Source organism: Patiria miniata, unplaced genomic scaffold, assembly GCF_015706575.1.
Source record: "Patiria miniata isolate m_02_andy unplaced genomic scaffold, ASM1570657v1 HiC_scaffold_6, whole genome shotgun sequence".
Lineage (NCBI taxonomy): Eukaryota > Metazoa > Echinodermata > Asteroidea > Valvatida > Asterinidae > Patiria > Patiria miniata.
The window spans coordinates 25,491,429-25,515,234 of NW_024037073.1; the positions used below are offsets into that span (position 1 = coordinate 25,491,429).

Here is a 23,806-nt window from a genome sequence, read left to right on the forward strand (position 1 = left end):
TGCAGTGTTAAAAACTCTTTAACATAATGGACAAGATGCTCATTCTTTACAATACTCCCTCAAAACCCCCTGAAAATGCATGTCCCAGTGTATTTCTCAATATGTACCTACTGCCATAATTTGTAAACAACTTGAAAAGGTAATTATACCTCCAAAAGCCAAGTAATATAATAATTGTCATTTCCGTCACAAAAGGTGTGACGGATATGACTTGTGCATTCTTTTCACAATCAATATTTCTTTGGGTCCTATTGAAAATAAAGGAACCCAGCATTAATTATTTCTTATAGAAAACTACTTCACATCACCACTATGATACAACAGAGACTTAAATAACAGAGAGAGATATGTTGCAAGGATGAATGAAGTCCCTGAAAGCCATCAGCCCTGTTTTTGGCACATAATAATTATCAATTGTCAGATTGATCTTTGATCAGGCCAATTAAATATGTTGAACACTTTCAAGTGCTTCAACATGGGGGGATGCACATATTGTGACGTACGTGAGTAACCACTAGCTTAATTGTCACTTCCTTAACATGCTCAAAATCCAAAATGTTTAAATAGGATTATGTGAAAATCTTAGATTTACGGTTTATGGAAAAGTACGTTGATGCGATTGCAAAGCCCGCGCTTAGTGAATGCACATGATCGCAACCTTGGTAATACGATTCTGTCCCTGTTAAATACTCACGACTGACCAGGCAATGAACGTCTTGCAGTTTTTCCGGGGTTAATAAAATCGAGTTGACGGCGGACACACTGAACCAAGTACCTCACAGTCACAAATTAGCAGAGATACAACCATGAAAACATCCGGAGAAAGTGACCCAACATGGCGACGACACTTGGGAGACGGGCTTGAGTGCAGAGTCTTTTCATTGTGACATGTGCATGCAGCACTGACATGACAACAAACCGCCACATGTGAATTGTAACCATTCATTTTGCACCTGTCAGTGTCACAAAACAACACCACCTGTATGCGCCCTCACGTGGGCAATACGTCATACCTTGGGAATTTTCGTAAACATTGGTTTCGTTCGAAAGATTTGGCTTTGACTTCCAGCGATGTTATTTTGTCACTTTCGGGATATACTGGTATCGGTCTTTGTTTTGCTATGAACATTTTTTGTTGTTAACAGCCCAAATGTTATGACAGGCTTGTATCGGACATGTAATTAGTTGTGGAAATGACTACGTTACTGACTCCGAAGCTAGTCCGAAATTTCGAAAACGCCACTCTCAAAGATTTGTTTAGAGGGCGCTGTTGAAGTTACCAGTAGAAACTTTTTAACATAGACTTGGTGGCAGGATAACCCCCAGAGAGATTGACCCCCGATATCAAAAATGCTACCTTAAAATGAAAAAAAGTAGAACAAAGTTCCCTAAGAACGGTGTTAAGATTATGTATGTATGTTTTTGTGTTTACGTATATGTATGATATCCTGGGCAAATAGCAGAGCTGCAGCTCAGTCCATTATTTACCAAATTGTGGTAAACGCAAGAGATGTGGCCTACAGAACCGAAATGGGCCGGATTATTTGAGGGTACTCACCTTTAAAAAAAAATTATCATACAAATTCTTAAAAAAATATACTTGTATAATGTGCGCCTGTTAAAAATACGGTACACCAGTCTGTAATCTAGTGTTACTAATCGTCGAATTTGGCCAGGCCCCCCCCCTTTACATTTTCTAATTTTTTGGCTGATGAACCCCCCTCCCCTGCGAAAATTCCTGGATCCGCCCCAGTACACTATTAGGTAATTTAGTGTGCACGATTGTAGGATTTTATCGGCACTCCCCTGGGCACTCCCCACTGAATATATGTACAAGAAAAGGAAGATACTTAAATTTTTTAAAGATATTTTAAAGTTGGGTTTGATTATTTTTCTTGAGTACTTTCCTTTAGCCATGATATCTACTTTTACACATTGGGAATCTGTAACCAAGAAATTAAGCGTGACCCAATGAAATAAGCCAGAGGAAAAAATGGTCAATCTTTCACACAGAATAATTTGACTAAAACAAGTAAATTGGCTCAGATCTACATGTACATGCATTTAATATAAAATTTGCCATTGAAAATACAATTTTATTAAAAGTTCAAAAGAGTTCATTTCTAACATCACGTTGCCAGAAAACTAGAACATTTATAGAATAGAAAGTCTGATTCGTTTTAAACACCGCATCCACTTTAATAATTTGCCATTGGAAATGAAAGAAGTGACTGTTAATTTTTAAACCAAGTCACAAAAATCCAAAATTTACAGCACATAAATTCTGATAAGTTTAATAACTATATGGTGTGCATGTATTATAAATGACAAACACAACTACATGTACACTAAAGTAGGCGAATCATATCCACATCATCTACGTTCATACCAATATCCATGACAGAAAACCTTATCGCATTTGCATAAATAAATTTGCACTTCACTGTAACTCACATTGTTTTGATGTTCAAATGTATTTCACTCTTTAGTGATGGTTATGCGTAATGACAAAAACACTTCTAAATCGTATATAAATTCTTTGGAAGTTTTGGTAACTTAAAACAAAGGGAATACAAATTCATCTTGATGTTTTATAATTACACATTGCACTCAGATGAATACATGCCTTTCATGATTGCATGTGTTGTCTAAATCTGGTCTCAGATTATCGTGATCATGACTAATCCTACATATGCAAGACTCATTTGACTATTAAAAATGTTCACATTTGATGTTTCCCATTTACCATCAGAAGCAATGAAATACACTTCTTGTATAATCCTAATGACTGCAACTTTCTTAAAAGGTACATATGATTATTTGCTTCTTGTGCCTTTACTTTTGTTTGAAGCAACAATATGGCTAAAAGTCTGAAGCAGGGTGCATGACAACTAACCTGTTGAAGGCTGATTGGATAGTATACGTTTTAAGAAAACCAAGGAAATACATTCACTTTTTTGGGGTGTCTTGTAACTGGATTCCATTGCTAATGCATAATGTTAAAATGTGCCGTGGACACCCTCTTTAACACCACCTCAGTTTTCGTCCACACGAAAACAATTTCAATTTACAAGGGTATTTGGTACCACTCCTATCTTGACTTTGAGCAGAGTTTTGTCATTAAATCAATGCTTCTCCAGGTCATTGCAAATGATTCACATGGCTTTAAGTAACAGTGTTTCAATTTTAACTGCGAATGTACATTGGTCCAGTAAATAATACTTTCAGGTACTGTTGTCCACAAAATGTTCACACAAAATTTGAGCCCTGCTAACGAACTCATTACACACAGTAAGATGTGACAATAGCTTGTAGATTGACAACTAGTCTCTTGGTTTCAGTAAAATATATAAACAACATTTTTTTCATGATAAAATATGTATATTTCATTTTTAATTTAGAGCACAAAATTGCATCATGACAAAGTCCAATTTAAGAGTACCGATTTCAACAATGAATTAATCATTATTTTTTTAAAAATATAACACTGTCTTGTTATTTTGTTACAATTGTCATATTATAATAATGCAATATATTTTATAATGCACTAATAGTCGGTTTCCCTTTTTGGTTTATTGGAACATTTGTTTGTTTATTTTAACAATCCTTTGTTCAGATCCAGCGTAACCGGCACAAATTTGGACACCGTGTATTGGTTCAGTTGAGCTTGCCATTTGGGATCGAGATGCATGTTGAGAAGATGCCTGGTGATAGATGTCTTGAGATCCTCTGAGGAAAAAAAAGACCAAAGAATATTCAAAATGAGACGATCAAAATGGTGGTTAATCTAAACGCAGACTCAAAATGGCAGGTTCTTGCGGGCGTTTAAAGTCTGATACTGGCAAGCGCGTAGATTGTCAGATTGACCTATGATGCAGGGTTCAACATTATTTAAATATCTACAAGCGTACTAAATATCAGAATCATGAGGCCCTTGTATGTCCTCATGTACACGTGTCAGGTCAGATCTTCTGTTTAAACGGTGGTCTGACTGTCTGAGGTACTTTCCTCTTCCACACAACAAATATCTTTACGCAAAGTATGTACTTGTGTATCACTAATTTTATTCAGTATTCATAAGATGGAATTTTGCGTCGGGGTGATGTAAATCAAATTAGGTTTTGCCCTTCACCGACGTATAAACAGTTGGTATAAACAGTCAGTGTGTTACCTCCCGAGTGAAAATTGGAAAAAAATCACTCGGGTGGGACTCGAACCCAAGACCTCCTACTTTCTAGTGCAGATGTCTTACCACTCAACCACCGAGCTAAGGGAATCAGTTGGCTGGTTCGAATCTGATGTACATAGCAGCAGGTATAGCATTAACTATTCATAAGATGGAATTTTAGTTGGGGTTATGTAAATCAATTTAGGTTTTGCCCCTCGCCAACGTTTTTTTTTCCAACTTTCACTCAGGAGGTAACACACTCATACAGTGTTCATACGTCAGTGTTTATACATCGCTTATTTGATTAGAGTTTTATTCAGCATGCAGAGTCCTGTGGCCAAAAGGTTCCTGTGTTTGACTCATGCACGATGTTATGTTGAGTCAATCTTGACAGGGGACATGGTGCTGGTGTTCTTGGGCAAGATACATTACTACAATTGCCTCCATTGAGTACATTTGGGGGGGGGGGGGTGCAGACCACATAGGGCTGATCTTGAGCTTATAGCAGGAAAGTGTTCTCATGGCCTGATGAACAGAGGTAATAAGTGTGAGCAATCTGAGAGTGTTGTATAAGAGTGCTATATGAACACTGCACTACGATCATCCAATATCTTAACATCAGCGCAAGGTGTTGGGCGACAATGCGTTCAAGAGTTCCACCTAAACCTTTTCTTCAGAGGGATTACTGGGCAGTGTTGTAGGACTCGAGTCTAGGACTCGGACTTGAGTTGGACTCTAGTCACATTGGAAAATGACTCAGACTTGACCATGACTCCTCGAACTCGAGCTTGGTGACTCGCGACTCGAGTCATGTAATTTCATCAAAAGTAAAAAGCTAACGTAGGGATTGGAAAGGATCATTGAGGAATACTGTTTGGATGATAAAACATGGAGGGAAGGGTTGGAGGAAGATTTTTTAGGGATGGGAATTAAAAGGAAAACACATTTTGGCTCTAAACAACATGTACACACCCAACTATATACACTGGGATTTACTTAAAAGACAGAATGGCGGATTAAAAAATAATTTTAAAAAACGATTAGTTCGGTGAACAACTAAGAACAAGTGACTTGTGACTCGGACTCGGACTCAAGGCTTGTGACTCGAGACTTGGACTTGGACTCGGACTCGACGTTGGTAACTCGACTACAACACTGGTACTTGGTCACAGAGTCCACTGTACCTACCAGGTAATTCTGAGTTGACCACCCCAGGGTAGACAGGCAAAGGCCCCCAAGAGGTGACGACATGAAGCTTGTCCCTCAGCTCAGGATGGGTCTTCACCTGTAAGGCTAGGGTGTTGGAGTCGATGCCTGTACCGTCTGCTGTCTTATCAAGGATCATCTGGATGGACTTCAGATGGGAACCTGGGCAGGAAACAAAATTATGAGATGTAAATTAGCCTTTTTTATATTTGATTTTTGTTTGCCCCTGCTGACATATTTTGTAAACACTGTGCACTTAGTGTTGTCGGAAGGCTTAGGTGGGATTTAAACTAATGACCTCATGTACACAAAGTTGGGTTAAGCGCTGCTACATTAGACTCCAAACGGCCAGCTGGCCACAGCAAGCTCAGTGGTCGAGTGGTTAATGTGTCTGCACTAGGAAGCAGAAGGTTGGGGGTTCGTGTCCAACCAGAAGTAAGCCGGTTGATTTTGCAAACCCGCAGACAAAACTCAATGTGTACAGTGTTTGTAAAATACTTTAGGGAAGGGCAAAAAAAATACATGTATGAAAAAGAAGATCAATAATTATATGGATGAAATCAAATAAAGTTGATTCCTACTTCCTAATTAACAATTTCGAATTTCACAACTATCCATATAGATTTGAGATGCAGACCAATGCAAACGAGTCTTCACAGATGTTTGTCTTTACCTGACTGGATAATTTTACCAAAGAAACTGGTCTTGTTCTCTCCTATCTTTTCGAGTCTATATATCTATCATTGAAATATCACCAATACAAGTATGATTAGCATTGAAATATTTACATAGAATCAGGGGGGGGGGGGGGGGGGGGGGATGTCAGGGGAAGAAAAGGGGTTGGGGATTATATTCCCCCCCCCCAAACAAAAATGGACAAACACACTTTCCCCTTCCCAATTGTCACATTTGTGGAAGACAGTGTTCTAGTGAAGGTTTGCAGTTTGCAGTAACACCATGTAGGCATGCAGAGTCTCTTTTGGGAAGATGTGTGGTTCTGAAAAGAACCACACATCTTCCCAAAACAGACTTCTCCATGGTGGTACTGCAAACCTTTACTAAACCATGCCACCACGTAGTTAGACCAAGTAGTTAGCCCTGCAAATTGTCTTGCAAAGATGTTCCATCAACAAAACTGAGAATATGACAACATCAACTTGAGAGACTGATTTCAAATGACAACAACCCCAGAAAGTGAAGAAGAAACTCTGATCAGATGACAACCAACATTAGCCCAGGAAAGAAAAAAAAGGCAACTGATGAACAGAAATTAAATTGTGATTTGTGAATAAAAACTTCCATTTGACTTCATTCCTTATCAGATCAAATCGAATATCAAACAGAAGGGAAGTACAGAATTGTTGTATGGGTAAATAAATCAACATCCAGGGGAAGAACACAATTCATTTTGGGGAAAAAGACAACAAGGATTGATAGAAAATAAAATCTCTTCTTTGTTTTTGCTGTTGTCTACATCTACATATACCTTTGTATAAAGTAATATTAGTGCTTAAAGATGTTTTGAGTGAATGTTACTTTCTGTCATCAGTAACCTGACCAAATTGAAACCAACTACCAACTACCTGCTCCTCCGTCCAATCACGTCCATATACTGTCATTATCCCCAAAGCCATTTTCAGGATGTATTCATCAAGCTTATTCCCACGTGACCGGTTGAACCAACTACAGGATGAGTCAAAAAGAAAGTGACCGAATTTGAAAAAAAAATGTTTAAAATATTTGGCTCGTTCCATGTTAATAAAAAAAACACGGATAAAGTACATCTTATCAGACTTGTATGACTCGTGACTACTCGAGTCCGACTTGAGTCACATTTTTAATGACTCGGACTGGGACTCGATTCACTTTGACTTACGACTCGGACTCAGACTCGGGGCTACGGACTCGGACTTGGACTTGAACTGACTTGTGACTCGACGGAAATTACCGCACTGCACACGCGCACATATATAATTCGATCGTTTTCTTTACTGTGCAATACATGTACAGGGCGCTCGATGTGGTGCATGCGTGGCCGTGGCCTGTTACCGATATATTGACTTATAGAAATCAATGTACTGAAACTTGTACCCCGCCATCAACACGCAATACTGCATTGGTGCAAGATTGATAGGGTAAGGTACCAGACTTTTCTTGTCAGACGTCCTGTCGTTCACACGTGTATTGCTGTCGCATCGCGATAACGCGATATGAATAGTCTGTTGATCTGCCCGTTTCAGTAACGTTACATGCAAGTTGCAACGTACGTAGATCATGATGGCATCCACTCCAAAAATTGTCAATTTTAACTTCAAGAGAACTGCCAATGGAAGATCAAGTGCAGAATGCAAGTTCTGCAGGAAGAAAATAGAGGAGAAAACCGGCACTACGTCCAACTTCAATCGCCACCTTTCACGTATATAGAAGTCTGAACAAAGTTATTCGAAACGCCTGAACTTTAAATGCAAAAGTTAGGCCAATACCAGTTTTGTCTGAATTGCCTTTATAACTGTTTTTGCAAATGAACTCCTTATTTCCAGAGAAAATTAGAGAAAAGCTGTGGGGAAAAATGAAAATTTACAGCACCTGAAATGTACGTATTTCCATACTATATCAAAGGTGACTCTGAATCTCTGAATTCCCTAAAATGTATGTTTTTTTTATAAAAAGAGGTGACTCGTTACTCGGACTCAACCTTTGTGACTCTCTGACTCGGACTTGACCTGGAGGACTCGGGACTCGGACTTAGACTCGAGAAATGTGACTCGGACTCGGATTCGATGTTTCTCGACTCGAATACAAGTCTGCATCTTATTGACTATTAACTGTGAAAATATCACTTAAATTGCAAATTCTATTCCCAATTCATGTCTATTCAATAAAACAATCACAAAACTTGGCTGTCCACCACTTATCAATTACCGTGCTGCGAACTGATATTACATCTCTCAATGAGGACAATGAAACATCAATTGTTTTCCCACCTCCATGAATGAACGAGAACTTGCAAAGGAAAAGATACAAAAATCACCATCGATATTTCGAAGAAAAAAGAGAGTTAACTTGCTTCTCATATTCAAAACACACAACCTGATAGTAAAAATTCTTTCGATTTCAATTATCAAAATCTCATTTGTATTTGAATACTTGTGTGTAATCTGTAATTCTCACTTACATGTAGCTCATTTAGCATTCAATATTATCGCATTCCTTAGACAGCTACACAAACGGGTTCTTTTTAGTAAAACATGCATAACTTTGGATGGCATGATCAAATTTAGTGCTTGGGTTTTTTTTCAGAAGAACATGCTCTTTTAAAACATATTTCTTCGGTGTATCTAATTTGATTGCTTAAAGTAAGAAAAAAAAAATCTTGAGGGCGGGTCACTTTTTATTTTAATCACCCTGTATAAACACAATGTGAACATGCATCTCTCATACACACTAAACTTAATTGTCTTCATTTTCTATCATCCTCTTTTTTTCCTGTCTTTCCTTCTTGTGCGGCAGCCCTCACATTGAGTGGCATTTATGCCTTGTGAAGGGACGACTTGCATTAAAAAAAATGATTACATGTACACACTATGCATGTTTACTCTAGAGCCAATCATTAAAACTGAAACAAATTCAATGCTCAGATTTCATGTCAGTGCAAGTAGTGAAACTGACTTACATGCATCTGCTTTGGTTACAGGAACTGATACCACACGATAGTCACATGCATTAAAATCGGACAGAAATGTTCGGGGAAAAAGAAGGAAAAGAAGAAGAAACTTTCTGTTTCAATTCCACTTTGCTCAAGGTCTTACAATCCCTGTAAGTATAAATCTGGAGTGATCTTGAAATAGAGAAGAACATTCTTTGCTGCATCTGAACAACATGTGGTTCACGGAGCTCAATGCTACATTGTGCATGAACTATGGGTGATGGCTACCAAAACAGCTCCACTCCATCAACTGGGTGCAAAACTGAAGTTGAAAAGCATCTTGAGAACTTTTACATGAGTGGAAAAAAAGTTTCTCAAATAACATGGTTAAGTGCTGAAATCATTGCACCAATCGGCCTCTGCTTAAACTTTGTCTTTCTCTTCACAGTCATTCGAGTGAAGTCCATGCGTACAATCATCAACATCTACTTATCCAATCTGGCTGTGGCTGACTCCCTCTACCTTATAACTTACTTCATAATTGCACTGTTTTCACCTATAAAGTCCAACTTATTGGTCAAAAAGGCAATATACAGTTTCCAAAGCACGTTCCTCGCTACTTCTAATTTCTTTGTGGTTACCATAGCAGCTGAGAGATTCTCTGCAGTGTGCAATCCTATAACGTTCAAAGAAAAAGCCTCTAAATCTCGAGCAGCAAAGATATCAGCAGGACTCTGGGTGCCAACAATTATTGTTGGTGTGATTCTGATTTTCGTACCATTAACAGACGCTGTCTCCAATAAAGTCAACCTTGGGATTCTTTCCATTATTAACATTGCCTCTTTGATAGCAACTCTTGCTTTGTACATCTATGTAGTACTGAAAGTGTGCAAGCAATCAGCCCTGTTTCCGAACCGTCCCAAGCGAGCAGGCAAGGTCCTCTGCATGGTTATCATCAACACTGCTGTTTTCTTCATTCTGAACTCACTGTACACTGCAGCTTCAATTATGACAATTCATGTACTTGTAGTGGCATCAAAGTTTACTTCAACTGCTCAGATTGTTGCCAATCTGGAACTTGCAGAGACAATAAATATTCTGACTATATGCATTGCAATTTTGCTACTGACCAATAGTTCAATTAATTCCCTAGTCTACAGTGCCACAAACGCTGACTATCGTGAAGCTGTAGTCAAGGCTTTCTCATTCCTGAAACTGTGCTGTCGTTGTTGCCCAAGACAGAATCCCAGCCGACCATCGCAGCCAGGGAAGCAGATTGAGCTTCATGTGATTCCACAGGCAGAAAATGACCAAGAGCACCGTGCTGCCAGGCCAAGCAGCAGCAAGCCACCAAGCCAAGGGCATGCACAACACACAGCGAGTCAGCAGTCACTGGACAGCTGTCAAGAACAATGCTCCAGGCAAAGCAGCAGCAAGGCACCCATGCACAGTCTGCAGCATGTTCAAGTGCATGTTGAGGTACATGCAGAACCAGCAAGGACCCCAGCGCTTGCAAGTTCTCATTAGGAACAATGCTCTAGTCTGACTGACTGCAAGCTATCCATGCAAGGGGAACAGTGTGTACATCAAGAACCAGCAGAGAGCCAGCAGTCACTTGCAAGTACTCAGGAACAATGTCCCGGGCTGACTGGCACTGAGCCATCAGCACAAGGGCAGCAGTATGCACATCCAGAACCAGAAGGGATTTAATCTTTGAAATGTTGTCAAGAACAATGTTCACTGGTACCTGATAAGTGCAAGCTGTCTTTAAGGGCAGCAGTGTGTAGAGTGAGTGCTGCTTTTGAACTTGCTGTGTTCAAAGTGTAGAGCAGATTTAAGGCCGTTTCATACATCTTCTTCTTGGAATGCCAATTAAGTAGATTTGACATCGAGAAACATTAACAACACAATATGCTGGAGTTGAAATGTGTTTTACTTCAGCGAATTGCCAATACATGTACGCACCATGACATCAGTAATGTGCAGGCCCGCCCAGAGCAGATTGCAACCAACTATCAGTAAAGGGAACAGCTGGTATTCATGCAATGTATGTATGTAAAAGGTTCAGAAATTAACAAATCCCAAATAGTTTAATTATTTGAATCAAACTTTTGTTCGTATTTAAAGGTAGAGTAGATCATTTGCAGCTACCCAAAAAGTAACTGACAAAATTATTGTTAAAGGCTTTTGGTTTTAATGGCACTAAACTCCCTGTGAAATCATTCTTTTTGGCATGCTGTCGTTTTGAAGGAAACAAGGAAAGAAAGCAATTTTCAACGATGCATCATGTTAGTTCATGTAGTTGGTTTGTAAATTCGGTGAATCCATGAATATGTGCGCGCAAGCGTTGACACGACGTACACGCACACTAGGTTGGTATTATATGTCAGTTCAGTGCATGACATCGCGTAGCTGTAATTGACTGAATGAGAATGTGTCCCTGGGGCTGAATTCAGACGCAATATAAAACATGACTCAGCAACTTTTGAATTGAACCTGAGATCTTAGAGTATATGTTTGGAATATACTGCATTCACAGAGCTTCATCATGTTAGTTGTTAAGCACCCGTTTTTAGATTTTGAACACTTTTGTAGCTTCAAATGAAAAAAAAAATGCACAAATGACAAATGATCTACCTTTCCTTTAAATGAGCAAGTTTGTTACTTTTTTCAGTATGAAAATGTACATGTATTGGTACTAACATATGGATAACCCTGAAAGTTCACTGTAAATAAAGATTTTTTTTTAAGTGCTTTTGAAACAGATTTGGAGGTTTTTATTTTAGGAAATGCACCTCCGTATTCCAAGTCTTTGGATGTTTCAGGCTTTTACATATTTTCATGATGGTGCCAAGATGTATGTTCATGAGAAATACAGTCATGTCATGAGCTGGAACTTCAGTGTCACTGCTGTTTGAGGGGAAAATAATGTTAACAAAAGTGTTTTGATCAAGTTTGATGTGACTGTTACGTTCATTAGCACATACCATGCAGCCAATGAGATATTTAAATGTACAAACTTTTAGACATGAACAATGCAACTAATTTTAGGTTCATTTAGGTGCATTGCAAAAAAGTGTACGTTAAATGTGGTCAAACAAACACAGGGCCTGGATATTTCATGTTTTAGTGAAATTCATTTTACAGCCTTTTGATTCTGTTATTAACAGACCTTGACAAATCCCAAGCATGGAGCACAATACATACATACTCCTAAAAAGGCACAAACTGTATGGTAATTGTTATTGAGGGTTCAATATTTAGGGAGCAAACTCACCGCAAATCCAAAGTGTCTTGGGAGGATTTGGATCTCAATCTTGAAGATCTCTGAGGTGAAATGCTGTTGTGTCCGATAGTGATAAGGGTCCGTTATGGCAGCACCAGTCACTGGTACGTCAGAGGTGCTGCTGGAATGGTGGGTCAAGACCTGATGCACAAATGAACAGATTAAAAAATTGATATGGCTAGAGCTATATTGTCTAGGTCTTCACCCATAACAATTACATGGGAACAATCTGACAATAGCTGTAGCCATAGCGCCAGAAGCCCGTTTCAGACACAGCCTAAGTAACAGATCAACAAAGTTGCAAGTTATGCATTAGGAGCATCTGATTCCAAATACATTACACCAATCTTTGTGCATACATGTACATGTAGCACAACGTGGAAAATACTTTTTGCAGACCAAATAAAGTGCAGAATTTTTGTTCAAACTTTCTTGAATTCTATCTTTAGCAAGGAGAAATCCAATTGAATAGATGTTTTGCTACAGAGCACAGATATATGATATACGAGACCATTGTAGGCTTTATATGTACAGTATGGGATTTAAGTCTGGTGTATTAAAGGTGTCTTCACGGCTACTATCTGGAAAAAAAATGTAGTTGACAGTTGAAGTCAGCAATTTGTACTCCACTTCTGTCAATAGAGCGTGCAAGTTGACCTCAAAAACCTAGGTGATTTTACTAGATTTATCCAGTCAAGGGCAAAGAATGGGTTCTGAACAAGAAATCATCATTCCAATTTACAACACATTAAAACAATATTGCAAGTTGATTACTTTAGTAAACTGAAAAAATGTTGACCTCCACATCCCTGCATTGGTTGAATTCAAAGACAGGAGTCTGTGGCTAGACTAGTCAGTGTTTAGTACCAAGATGTTCACATGAAACGTGAATGTGAACTGGCGAGACTTGCATGCTCTATAATTGTACATATAATCTGTGTAGCACCACTAGTCTGTTGTATTACATTATGAGCTCCATGTCTGTATGATGTTTAAATGCAAAGCAATATTCTGATATTTCTCTTAGATGGACTCAAGGGTACTTCAAATTTGGGAAATTGAAAAATCAATGCCGTGAAATATGAATGTCGTTGTAAAGTTAGCATCGTACAAGATGTATCTTAATTTGCACAGTATCCAAGGAATTGCTGCTTTTTATATGTTCATTAAAGCTGCAATTTCCTTGTGTAATTTAAAACTCTAAACACAAATAATACAGAAATGTACTATCACCAAATCAGTGTTTGAGCTCTTACGTCTTTCAAATACCTAGTAATACTTGGAAAAAAAATTGAAGGGCAAACCATGTTTCTAAAAGTCACATACTTTTTATAGGGCAAACAAATTTGCGTGTAAAAGCAAGATCAGTGATAAGATAAATAAAAGTGTACACAAGCAACATTTAAACAGACAGTGATTTTCCTGAATTTTTTTATTTAAAACCTAATTCTTGCTTGTACAAATGTAATTGTTGAAAAATCCCTACTGAGTAAAAGAGCTTGCTGGACAATGTTGGAATTACAAACATATACCCTCAATATTCATGCCACATAAGTAAGCCAACATATTGGTCAGCAAAGGGGATGACAAGGGTTTAAGTCTTTTGTGGCTTGTTTCTTTCTTTCCAATAATTAATTCCTGACAGACATAATAGACAATGCACAATATGTACACCTGTCAATCTTTCTGTGTGTTGCATTCTGATTGGTTGGAATTGATCAGCATTAGCTACTAATAGGCCACGCCCCTCGACAGCCGATCCAATCAAACATGAAAGCTGATTTACGTCTTTTGCAAAATGTCATTTTTTGATCTGCATCTAATTTTATTCAGTTATAGATAATTCAAGCGCTACGTTATGTCTGTGATCTTTTATGAGCTGTAAAACTCTACATGTAAAAAGTGCAGAGTGCCATTTCACTTTTTTTTTAAGTAACCTAGATCTGAGCAAAACCTTAATGACAGACTAAACAATTTACACGTAAAAAAAGTCTTGAAGAGAAAATAAAAATTTATTCTGAAGCACATCTATGCCAAAGTCAACTGTGAAACTCTATTGTCTACTTTGGTTTAGTTTCTTTCAAAACAAGGAACAAAGAACTTATCCTTACAAATCTTAGAGATAAACAAGTCAGGTGTGTTTACAAACACAAATGCCCCGCAACCGTGACTGTTTCCATGACATAACACCACTCTAACATCAAATTACATGTACCTTGGTCAAATGGAACGTTCATTGACAGCATTAGTGTCTTCTGTAGGTTTTATATGAATTAATCCCTAATCCCTATGATCTCAGAATAAATACAAGATTTCTATTGTTTTAGCCACTGTGACCTTGACCCTTGACCTTTCGACCCCCAATGCGATAGGCTCCTTAGGATTGCCAAGGACAATCCACAAACCAAATTTGAAGTTCATATGTAAAGTATATCTCAAGTTATCGCGCTGACAAAATTTCTTTTGTTTTTGCCACTGTGACCTTGACCCTTGACCTTTTGGCCCCAAATGCAAAAGGCTTCTTAGGATTGCCAAGGACAATCCACAAACCAAATTTGAAGTTCATATGTAAAGTATATCTCAAGTTATCGCGCTGACAAAATTTCTATTGTTTCAGCCACTGTGACCTTGACCCTTGACCTTTCGGCCCCAAATGCAATAGGCTTCTTAGGATTACCAAGAACAATACACAAACCAAATTTGAAGTTCATATGTAAAGTATTTCTCAAGTTATCGCGCTGACAAAATTTCTTTTGTTTTAGTCACTGTGACCTTGACCCTTGACCTTTTGGCCCGTAATGTAAAAGGCTTCTTAGAATTGCCAAGGACAATCCACAAACCAAATTTGAAGTTCATATGTTAAGTATTTCTCAAGTTATCGCGCTGACAAAATTTCTATTGTTTCAGCCACTGTGACCTTGACCCTTGACCTTTCAGCCCCAAATGCAAAAGGCTTCTTAGGATTACCAAGGACAATCCACAAACCAAATTTGAAGTTCATATGTTAAGTATTTCTCAAGTTATCGCGCTGACAAGATTTGTCCGGACACACACACACACCCACCCACCCACCCACCCACCCACCCACCCACCCACCCACCCACCCACCCACCCACCCACCCACCCACCCACCCACCCACCCACCCACCCACCCACGGAAGGACAAGGCGGAAACAGTATGCCCCTTCGGCTTCGCCGCGGGGCATAAAAAACACTAAGGGGAAAAAATGCAGAAGCTTTTTGTTTCAACTACACATTGGATAGATTTTTGTCTGCAGAGCACAGACATATTGTGGGCTTTAGATGTACAGTATGGGATTTAAGTCTGGTGGATCAAAGGTGTCTACACAGCTACTAGCTGGGAAAAAATATGGTTAATTATCAATATCAAGGGTTGAAGGTTTAGGGAGCAAACTCACCGCAAATCCAAAATGTCTGGGAGGTTTTGGATCTCAATCTTGAAAATCTCTGAGGTGAAGTGCTGTTGCGTCAGATAGTGATAAGGATCTGTTATGGCAGCGCCAGTCACCGGTACGTCAGAGGTGCTGGTGGAATGGTTATCTTGTGGGTCAAGACCTGATAGACAAACAAAAAGATTAAAAGACCAACTTTAATTAAAGAAGAAAATACATTGAATTTGCTATTTTTTAAAGGCATTTTAAAGTCTAATTGGAGCAAGTGAGATGTCTATGGCTACTGTCATAGAGCGTGCAAGTTGACCTCAAAAACATACAATCCTGGCCAAAACTCGCTGGGCCCCAACCTCCCAGCCCCCGCTCAATGTTGTCTCTCATTGCGCGGTGTGTGCTCCATCCGCTGGAGAGAACAACATTGACCGGGGGAGCCGGGGAGTTGGTGACCGTTGGAGGCTAAGGTTGTTTCCAAGTGTCCCAACCATTTTGGCCGGGATTGTCTGAATGTACAATAGCCTTGATATTGGATTCGGATATTGCGCGTAGTACGCGCTCAAATAATAATACACACACGCACGCGCTGGTAACATGGTCAATGCACACGATTCACCATGACGGTGCACCATGTCATTTTGACCGATATTTTTACAAAATACAGATTGTGTTCGACGTGAAAGCCGTATTAGGATACACAAACAACGTATCACCTTCTTCAATTTGTTTTTAATCCCTCATTTGGACGAAAAATCCAACCATACCATAGTGTAACCACGGTTCACTACTGTAAATTATATAACAAGCAGAGTCACTCAATTCCTTTATATTTTGGTTTGGATGGATCACAAATGGATTTTTCGGCAAATTAACGGAATGAGTGAATACAAACAAATTGACAAGGGTTGTATATTGTTTGTGTATCATAATGAGCCTTTCAAGTTAAACACAAACTGTATTTTGTACAGTTGTTGGCCAAAATGGCATGGTGAACCGTCATGGCGACCGTTACGATAAACGCAAGAATAAAGTTATGATTTTAAAGAATTGGAACATTTGTATTTTTAATTTCCATTTTTGTATTACTATCAATCATTATTATCTGGCCAAAATATATGATTTCTTTCATTCAACCTTCGGCCGCCATTTCATATTTTGGAAACAAAACTCAAGAAAACAGCTCCCCAAACGGCAAGTCATGCATATTTTAAAAAATGAACAAATCCAGACAATCCTGGCCAAATCTCGTTCATTGGGTGTATTGGGTGAGTTCAAAGACGGGAGTCTGTGGCTAGACTAGTCAGTGTTTGGTACCAAGATGTTCACATGAAAAGTGAATGTGAACTGGTGAGACTTGCATGCTCTATAATTGTACATAATCTGTGTAGCACCACTAGTCTGTTGTATTACATTTATGAGCTCCATGTCTGTATGATGTTTAAATGCAAAGTAATATTCTAATATCTCTTATAGATGGACTCAAGGGTACTTTGAATTTGGATGATTGAAAAATCAATGCTGTAAAATATGAATGTCGTTGTAAAGTTGGCATCCTACGAGATGTATCTTAATTTGCACAGTATCTGAGGAATTGCAGCTTTTTATATGTTCATTAAAGCTGCAATTTCATTGCGTTTAAAACTCTTAACACAAATAATACAGAAATGTACTATCACCAAATTGGTGTTTGAGCTCTTGCATCTTTCTGACACCTAGTAATATTTGAGAAAAAAAATTGCAGGTCAAACCATGTTTCTAAAAGTCACATACTTTTTACAGGACAAACAAATCTGCGTGTAAAAGCAAGATCAGTGATGAAATAAATAAAAGTGTACACTAGCAACATTTAAACAAACAGCGATTTTCCTGAATTATTTTTAATTTAATATCTAATTCTTGCTTGTACAAATGTAATATTTGAAAATCCCTATTGAGTAAAAGAGCTTGCTAGTCAATGTTGAAAGTACAAACATATACCCTCAATATTCATGCCACAAAAGTAAGCCAACATATTGGTCAGCAAAGGGGATGACAAGGGTTTATGTCTTTGTGGCTTGTTTCTTTCTTTTCAATAATTAATTCCTGACAAACATATTAGACAATGCACAATATGTACACCTGTCAATCTTTTTGTGTGTTGCATTCTGATTGGTTGGAATTGATCAGCAGTAGCTACTAATAGGCCACGCCCCTTGACAGCCGATCCAATCAAACATAAACGCTGATCTACGTCTTTTGCAAAAAGGAAACTTCAGAGGAAATACTTACCTTTGTACGCCAAGCCGGAAACCAACAGTGTTATCTGTCAATGAAAATAATAAGACATGATACTGAAACTATTGCACAATTTATCCAGGGCCAAGTTTCATGAAGACCTGACAAGAAATTAGGGGAATTACTGAGAATTTTTTTCTGTAACTTTCTGTTGCAGTGTTCATGACAGGCACATCACATTCACATCTACATGTGTGCACACTTTATGTCCATTCCAGGCAATGTGCACTTTTAACTTAATGAAGTAGTGTCTTGAGCACCAATATTAGTGGATAGGTGTGCTCTATCTCCAAAAAAGAAAACAAAAAAAGAAATGCTATGATTTGAAATTTGACTTTCAATTTAGAGTGACTAGGGTTGCTCTTTGCTTCTCTCAGAACTACTCTATTTTCTTTGCAAAGTCATGTGGACAGGATTCAATGAGCAGTTTTTTCCAGTTTGCCGGTAAGTCCAGGGACAGTTGGTCTCAATCTGCCCCTGAATGAGAAAGTCTCTCTAAGCAGGGGGTTGGGGTTCACCTCAACTCTCATTGGTTGCCGGTGCGAGTCCCACTCAAGCAGCTGTGAATTGATTGGCTTTGTGCTTGGGTTTTCCCCTTTTTTTAATTTTGTGACTTTTGTGTGTAGGGAAGACAGCTCATTTCAGAAAATTGGGTAAAACATCTTCTGGGGCTTTACCAATATTCAGGACAGCTGTACAGTATGTAAGTCCACTGGCCAGAGAACTATGTCTGGAAACATTTTGTCAAGGGAGATTACATTTCCATTCTGGCCCACAACCATCCCATGTCTTTGGCGGGTAGCTCACCTACTGGGTCCTCATACGGCTGGTCCTCATACGGCTGGTTCCACAGTGGAGTCACCGTGTTGTTTAACCTGCAGATTGGGAGAAGAGCGAAAAGCACACTCAGTATTTCAGAGTCTTAAGAATTTTCATAATCATGAACGCTTCAACTGCTATTACCCTTTTTGAGATATGGCAGACACAATCAGAAGGCGACATTTGATTGGGGTAAATTTGGGGTAAATCCAAATATCTTGACCTAAACCAAATAGCGCCTTGTATCATGCCCACCATATCTCATAAAGGATAATGGAATGTGGTCAACTTACTCTACACAGACATGCAAGCTTTGATGCTGTCCGTTCAAGGAAAACAAATAGCAAGGAAGAGTAAACTGACCACGTAACAGTTTCACTCAACAAATTTCATGTTCACAATGTCAACTGGCCTTTGGAACTGACAAGTTTGGTTCATAAAATAGTAATCTTGGATGTAAGAATGGTTTTCTTGTGCTGATCATGAACTACAGGGTGAGTCAAAAAAGCAGAACCCAAACCCCAAAAATTAGATTTCAAATTAAAAAAAATATGTAGCACCAAACATAATAATGACTGGAAAGCCTATTTCATAAGCTACTTTTAGATGAAAAAAGATTACTGAAATTGCTCAATCCATTCAAAGACTATCACCATTTAAAGACAATGACCACAAAACCTCTTTTGTCCAAAAATGCAATTTCAGGAATCATCACAATTGTCTTCCAGCATTACCAGCAATAAAACCTCAGCTTAAAAGTTAAAAATATTTAACAAAGTCCTTTTGAGGCCCGTCTTTAAAAAAAACAGTAGATCTTAGCAATCAGAATACAATATTAACTGTTTTTTTGTTTTGACGAAACAGGTTTTAGGGTCATTATGTTTAAATGGTGATATTCTTTAAGCGAATTGAGCAAATTTCATCTAAAAGTAGCTTATGAAATTGGCTTTCCAGTCATTATTATGTTTGGTGCTACATATATTTTAAATATGAAATACATTTTTGGGGGTTTGGGTTCCACTTTTTTGACTCGCCCTGTACTTGAGGTAACACATTTCCTTTCCCTTCCTCAAAAAAAATCTACCACAGTGAAGGCAATCACATTCTTTGCACTTCAACTTTCAAGGGATTTCAAACCTTATAAATGGTATTATTGGCTGGGGTCTACCTTCCTATATCCGACAAAATCATCCCAAAAAAAATTCATGAATTTCCATAAAATGAGCCATTTGTTTGTACCCTTGCATGAAAGAAGAAATGAGTGTTGTGATGATTTTGGTTGGTTGAGAACCGGAGTACTTTTCTAATGGATAGCGGTTCAAATCCAGCCCAACCCTGCATTCTATCTCAATGTCTTCACCTCTCTTCTACTGGTCAGCTGTCCTCCTCCTTCCTCCTCTTAGCTTCTTGGGTGTTTCCATCAGATGCCTCTTGGCTTCTCTTCAGAGCGAGGCTCTTAGTGTCCGGGTCCTCAACTGGCTTGGCGAGCTACGGAGAGTCACTGCGGGAATGTGAACCTGTAACCACAGCAATAGCAGCCACTAGACCCTTTGCACTGGTAGCCAATACTAAGACTGTTGATTAGTTATGTAAATTCATTGAAAGTGCCAACAGAAGCAAGTGCCAATAGTAAAAACCACGAGTGACTTTGTGAATACCTTGGCTTTGAGCACTTGTCCTTTCCATTTGTGTCCGTTAAGTACTTTCAATGCCTCCTCCTTATCTTCTTGGCAGCTGAGGGATGAAACAAAAAATTGGATTTCCATCAGTTAATCCATTGCAAGAACTGAATGTAACAGGAAAGGAGATGAATATTTGTAAGATGGAATGTTTGTGTTGGGGGGGGGGGGGGATTTAAAGTTCTGTTCCCTTCGCTAGTTTCGAGTTTCATCCAAAAATTAGATTTCTTTTCTAAATTAATATTTGGTTTTGCCCTTCACTGACATATAAACACTGTATACTCAGTGTGTTACCTCCCAAGTGAGAGTCGGAAAAAATCACTTGGGTTGGACTTTAACCGGAGGCCTCCTGCTTTCTAATGCAGACGTCTCACCACCCAAAGCACCGAGCTTGCGGGATCGGTTGGCTGGTTCAAATCTGATGTTCATTGTACATAGCAGCGAGTACCGCATTTAACTATTCATAAGATGGAATTTTGCGTTGGGGTGATGTAAATCAATATTAGGCTTTGCCCTTTGCCGATGTATAAACACTGTATACTCATTTCTGACTTGCTTTTTTTTTTCTAGCAATACAACAGTTATTCAGTTTTGAACCAAAAACCAATCAGCCAATGCTTAGTTATTGAATTATTTACTTTACAATGTCAAATTATTGGCTGCCAGAAGATATTTCTGTTCTCGCGAGGCTGCCTGGTTCCTGCCCCACAATCAGTATCGGATAATGCATGGGCCTGGAACCAGTCTGCTAGCAAAGTGGATCAATTTGTCCCCAAACCAAGAAGAAGTTCACGGATGCTTTCTAAGTATTTCAATTGAAAACAGAAGTCTAAAGTACACTTTCCATTTCAAGGAGGAGAGTGTGGTTCCAATGCTATGTTGATGCAGTGACAATTTATATCTGTATTTTAATTTTCTTTCTTGATTATCCAAACATCAAAACTAAAACTTGTGTCAAGTTTCCCTGTGCTCTTATTTGTGTTTCATTACATCAGCACACTCAACTTTCACTCTTTAACAAGCTCCCATGTCACTCACTCCTGACTAGAATTTTCTGGCGCCAGTTTTTCTTTCATGTCTCAAACATTCATCCCTATCTTGTTGGTTATTTGTGCTAGCAAGTTTCCCAAACACTCCAAATTCGAACTCTGGGTAGTAAACCCACGGCACAGTCTTTGCAATAATCATCATTAAATGAAAGAAAAAGTAAGAGATTCCCTTTCTGCTGGGGAGTTCAAAAACAAAACCTTTTTATCAAGAACAGAAGAACATTTTGTCAGAACTCGTCAGAACAAAAAGAAATACACACATGGGCAATTCTAGCATTATGAAAGGAAGTGTAACGTCCAAGACAGAGCCAGTTAACCGTGATTTATCACTACCATTGCTTTTATGTTCCAAATGTTCGATGTCAAGATCGACTGCATTGAAGTTGAGAATGAAATGTTTACTATTATTTAGTCACCAATTTGCAATAGTTTCAGTGTTGGTTTTTTGCCCGTCACGGACGTACTATAGACACTGTATACGCCGAGTGTTGTCCCAGTGCTTGTGAAAGAAAAATGCACATTCTATACTCGGTTGAGACTCGAACCCAGGACCACCTGCTTACTACATGTAGTGCACACAGCTTACCACTCGACCACACAGCCTGCCGGGGTTTGGCTGGCTGGTTTGAATCTGACCTAGCAGCAGGTACTGCAACCCAACTATTTATAAGATGACATTTTGGGTTGGGTGATATGAATTCAATAGTGTTGTACAGGGCGAGTAAAATAAGAAAGTGACCTAGATTCAAATTTGTTTCCTTAGAAAGCAATCAAATTTGATACACAAATGTATGTCTTACACGAGCATGTTCATTAACTCAACGTAAAAAAAGTTACTGAAATTGATCCATGCCATCTGAAGTTAAATGCATGTTTTACTCAAAAGAACCTATTTTTAGCTGTCCATGGAATCAGGACCACTGGTATCGGTACATGTAGCTATTGAGCTTAGTGAGAATTACAGATGACACACAAGCATTCAAAAACAAATGAGATTTTAATAATTGAAATAAAGACTGAAACATTATTGATACGATTAGATTTTGTGTTGTGAAAAAGAAGAACAAGTCCACTCTTTTTTTTCCAGAAATATTGATAGCGAATGTTTTTTAAATTTGGTCACTATCTTTTTGCCTCACCCTGTACATGTATATGCATGTATTTCAAAATTTTCAAATTTGTATTTTTTTCTTATTACAGAACCCATTTACTACTCTTGACAGGATAAGCTGAATCAGGAAACAAAAAAAATGCAAAATATAGGCCTACTAGGGCTGTGCATTGGAACCGGGTACCCGAGTACCCGACCGTCGATGTCAGGAACCGGTTCTTGATTAGGCTGAAAAAATACTTCTGCTTCCGATTACATGCCTTTCAAAAAAAGGGTCGGTCGGTCGGAATATTTTTTTTTTTGCCAATTTTTTTTAATGCAGATTGAATGGGGTGTTCAATTATATGCTTAGTTTTAGCCTGAACTATTTCCGTTGCACTATGAATTAAAAAGCTATACACAAAATGGCCACAAAAAGTGAAAAAAACCTACATTAATTATTGTCAATATATTTACCTTCGATAATTCTCAAAAAATAATGGAAAATTCAGGTCGTTCGCACCATATGCAAGAGGCTAGTCAAGACGGGAAGCTGGCCAAAACTCCGAAGTGTGATGCACTGTGCATGTGTGACGTGCGGCCGTCAGACCTCTTTTTTACGTTCGAAAATTTCGGGAAACACGCTGCATTGTATCACTCCAAATACCGGTAAAAGTAGTGCGATCTCCAAATGAACTCCTGAACACGGAAAATAAGCTTGATCAATTCTGTGAATTAACATGCAAAAATTTGTTCTTTCTCCATCGGTGATTTCTTGGCATTTTTATGTAACGAATCCGACCAGTTGACAGTGCACCGGCCTGCAATGCATAGCCATGCCAACGCTATCGATTGCATAGCCATGCACAGACTTGTTACAGCATTTTCATCATGTCTTCTAAATTGGTCCCTGCGTGGCGCGGGGAACCAGTTGTTGCTGCATTGAGCTAGGTTTACGCACGTGATTATAGTCACCGTGACATCGAATTGCGAAGCAAATTTTTTAAAATAATGGTTCCTTTTAAAAAAAATAGTGAACATAAATAAGAAAACTAAATACAAGCATTTTTTGACGCAAAAGGGTTGTTGAGAGGTATTTTGAGAAGACAGAAAAAACAACAAGATTTTATTTTTATTTATTCAATCATTCTTTTTTTTGGAACTGCCGATAAAATGTTTAGG

The 23,806-nt window shown here is 38.6% G+C and overlaps 1 protein-coding gene across 10 annotated transcripts in view; it reads right to left on the reverse strand.

Annotated features, from left to right (window-relative positions):
* Positions 1-2,042: 2,042 nt before the first annotated feature.
* LOC119742634 (tRNA (uracil(54)-C(5))-methyltransferase homolog) overlaps positions 2,043-23,806 on the reverse strand; it is a 64,951-nt gene continuing 43,187 nt past the window's right edge. For 3 of the 10 annotated variants that reach the window (XM_038218767.1, XM_038218766.1, XM_038218765.1), the window contains 2 exons: positions 12,298-12,401; positions 5,505-5,536 (listed from right to left, as the gene is read on the reverse strand). In XM_038218767.1, the coding sequence (XP_038074695.1) occupies positions 5,525-5,536; positions 12,298-12,401 (116 nt within the window). In that variant the 3' untranslated portion in view covers positions 5,505-5,524. Of the gene's footprint in view, positions 3,730-5,356; positions 5,537-6,047; positions 6,157-6,957; positions 7,127-12,297; positions 12,402-18,817; positions 18,863-20,166; positions 20,324-20,464; positions 20,541-23,806 lie in introns of those variants that run through there. The other 7 variants (XR_005272881.1, XR_005272882.1, XR_005272884.1 and 4 more) reach the window with 7 other exon arrangements.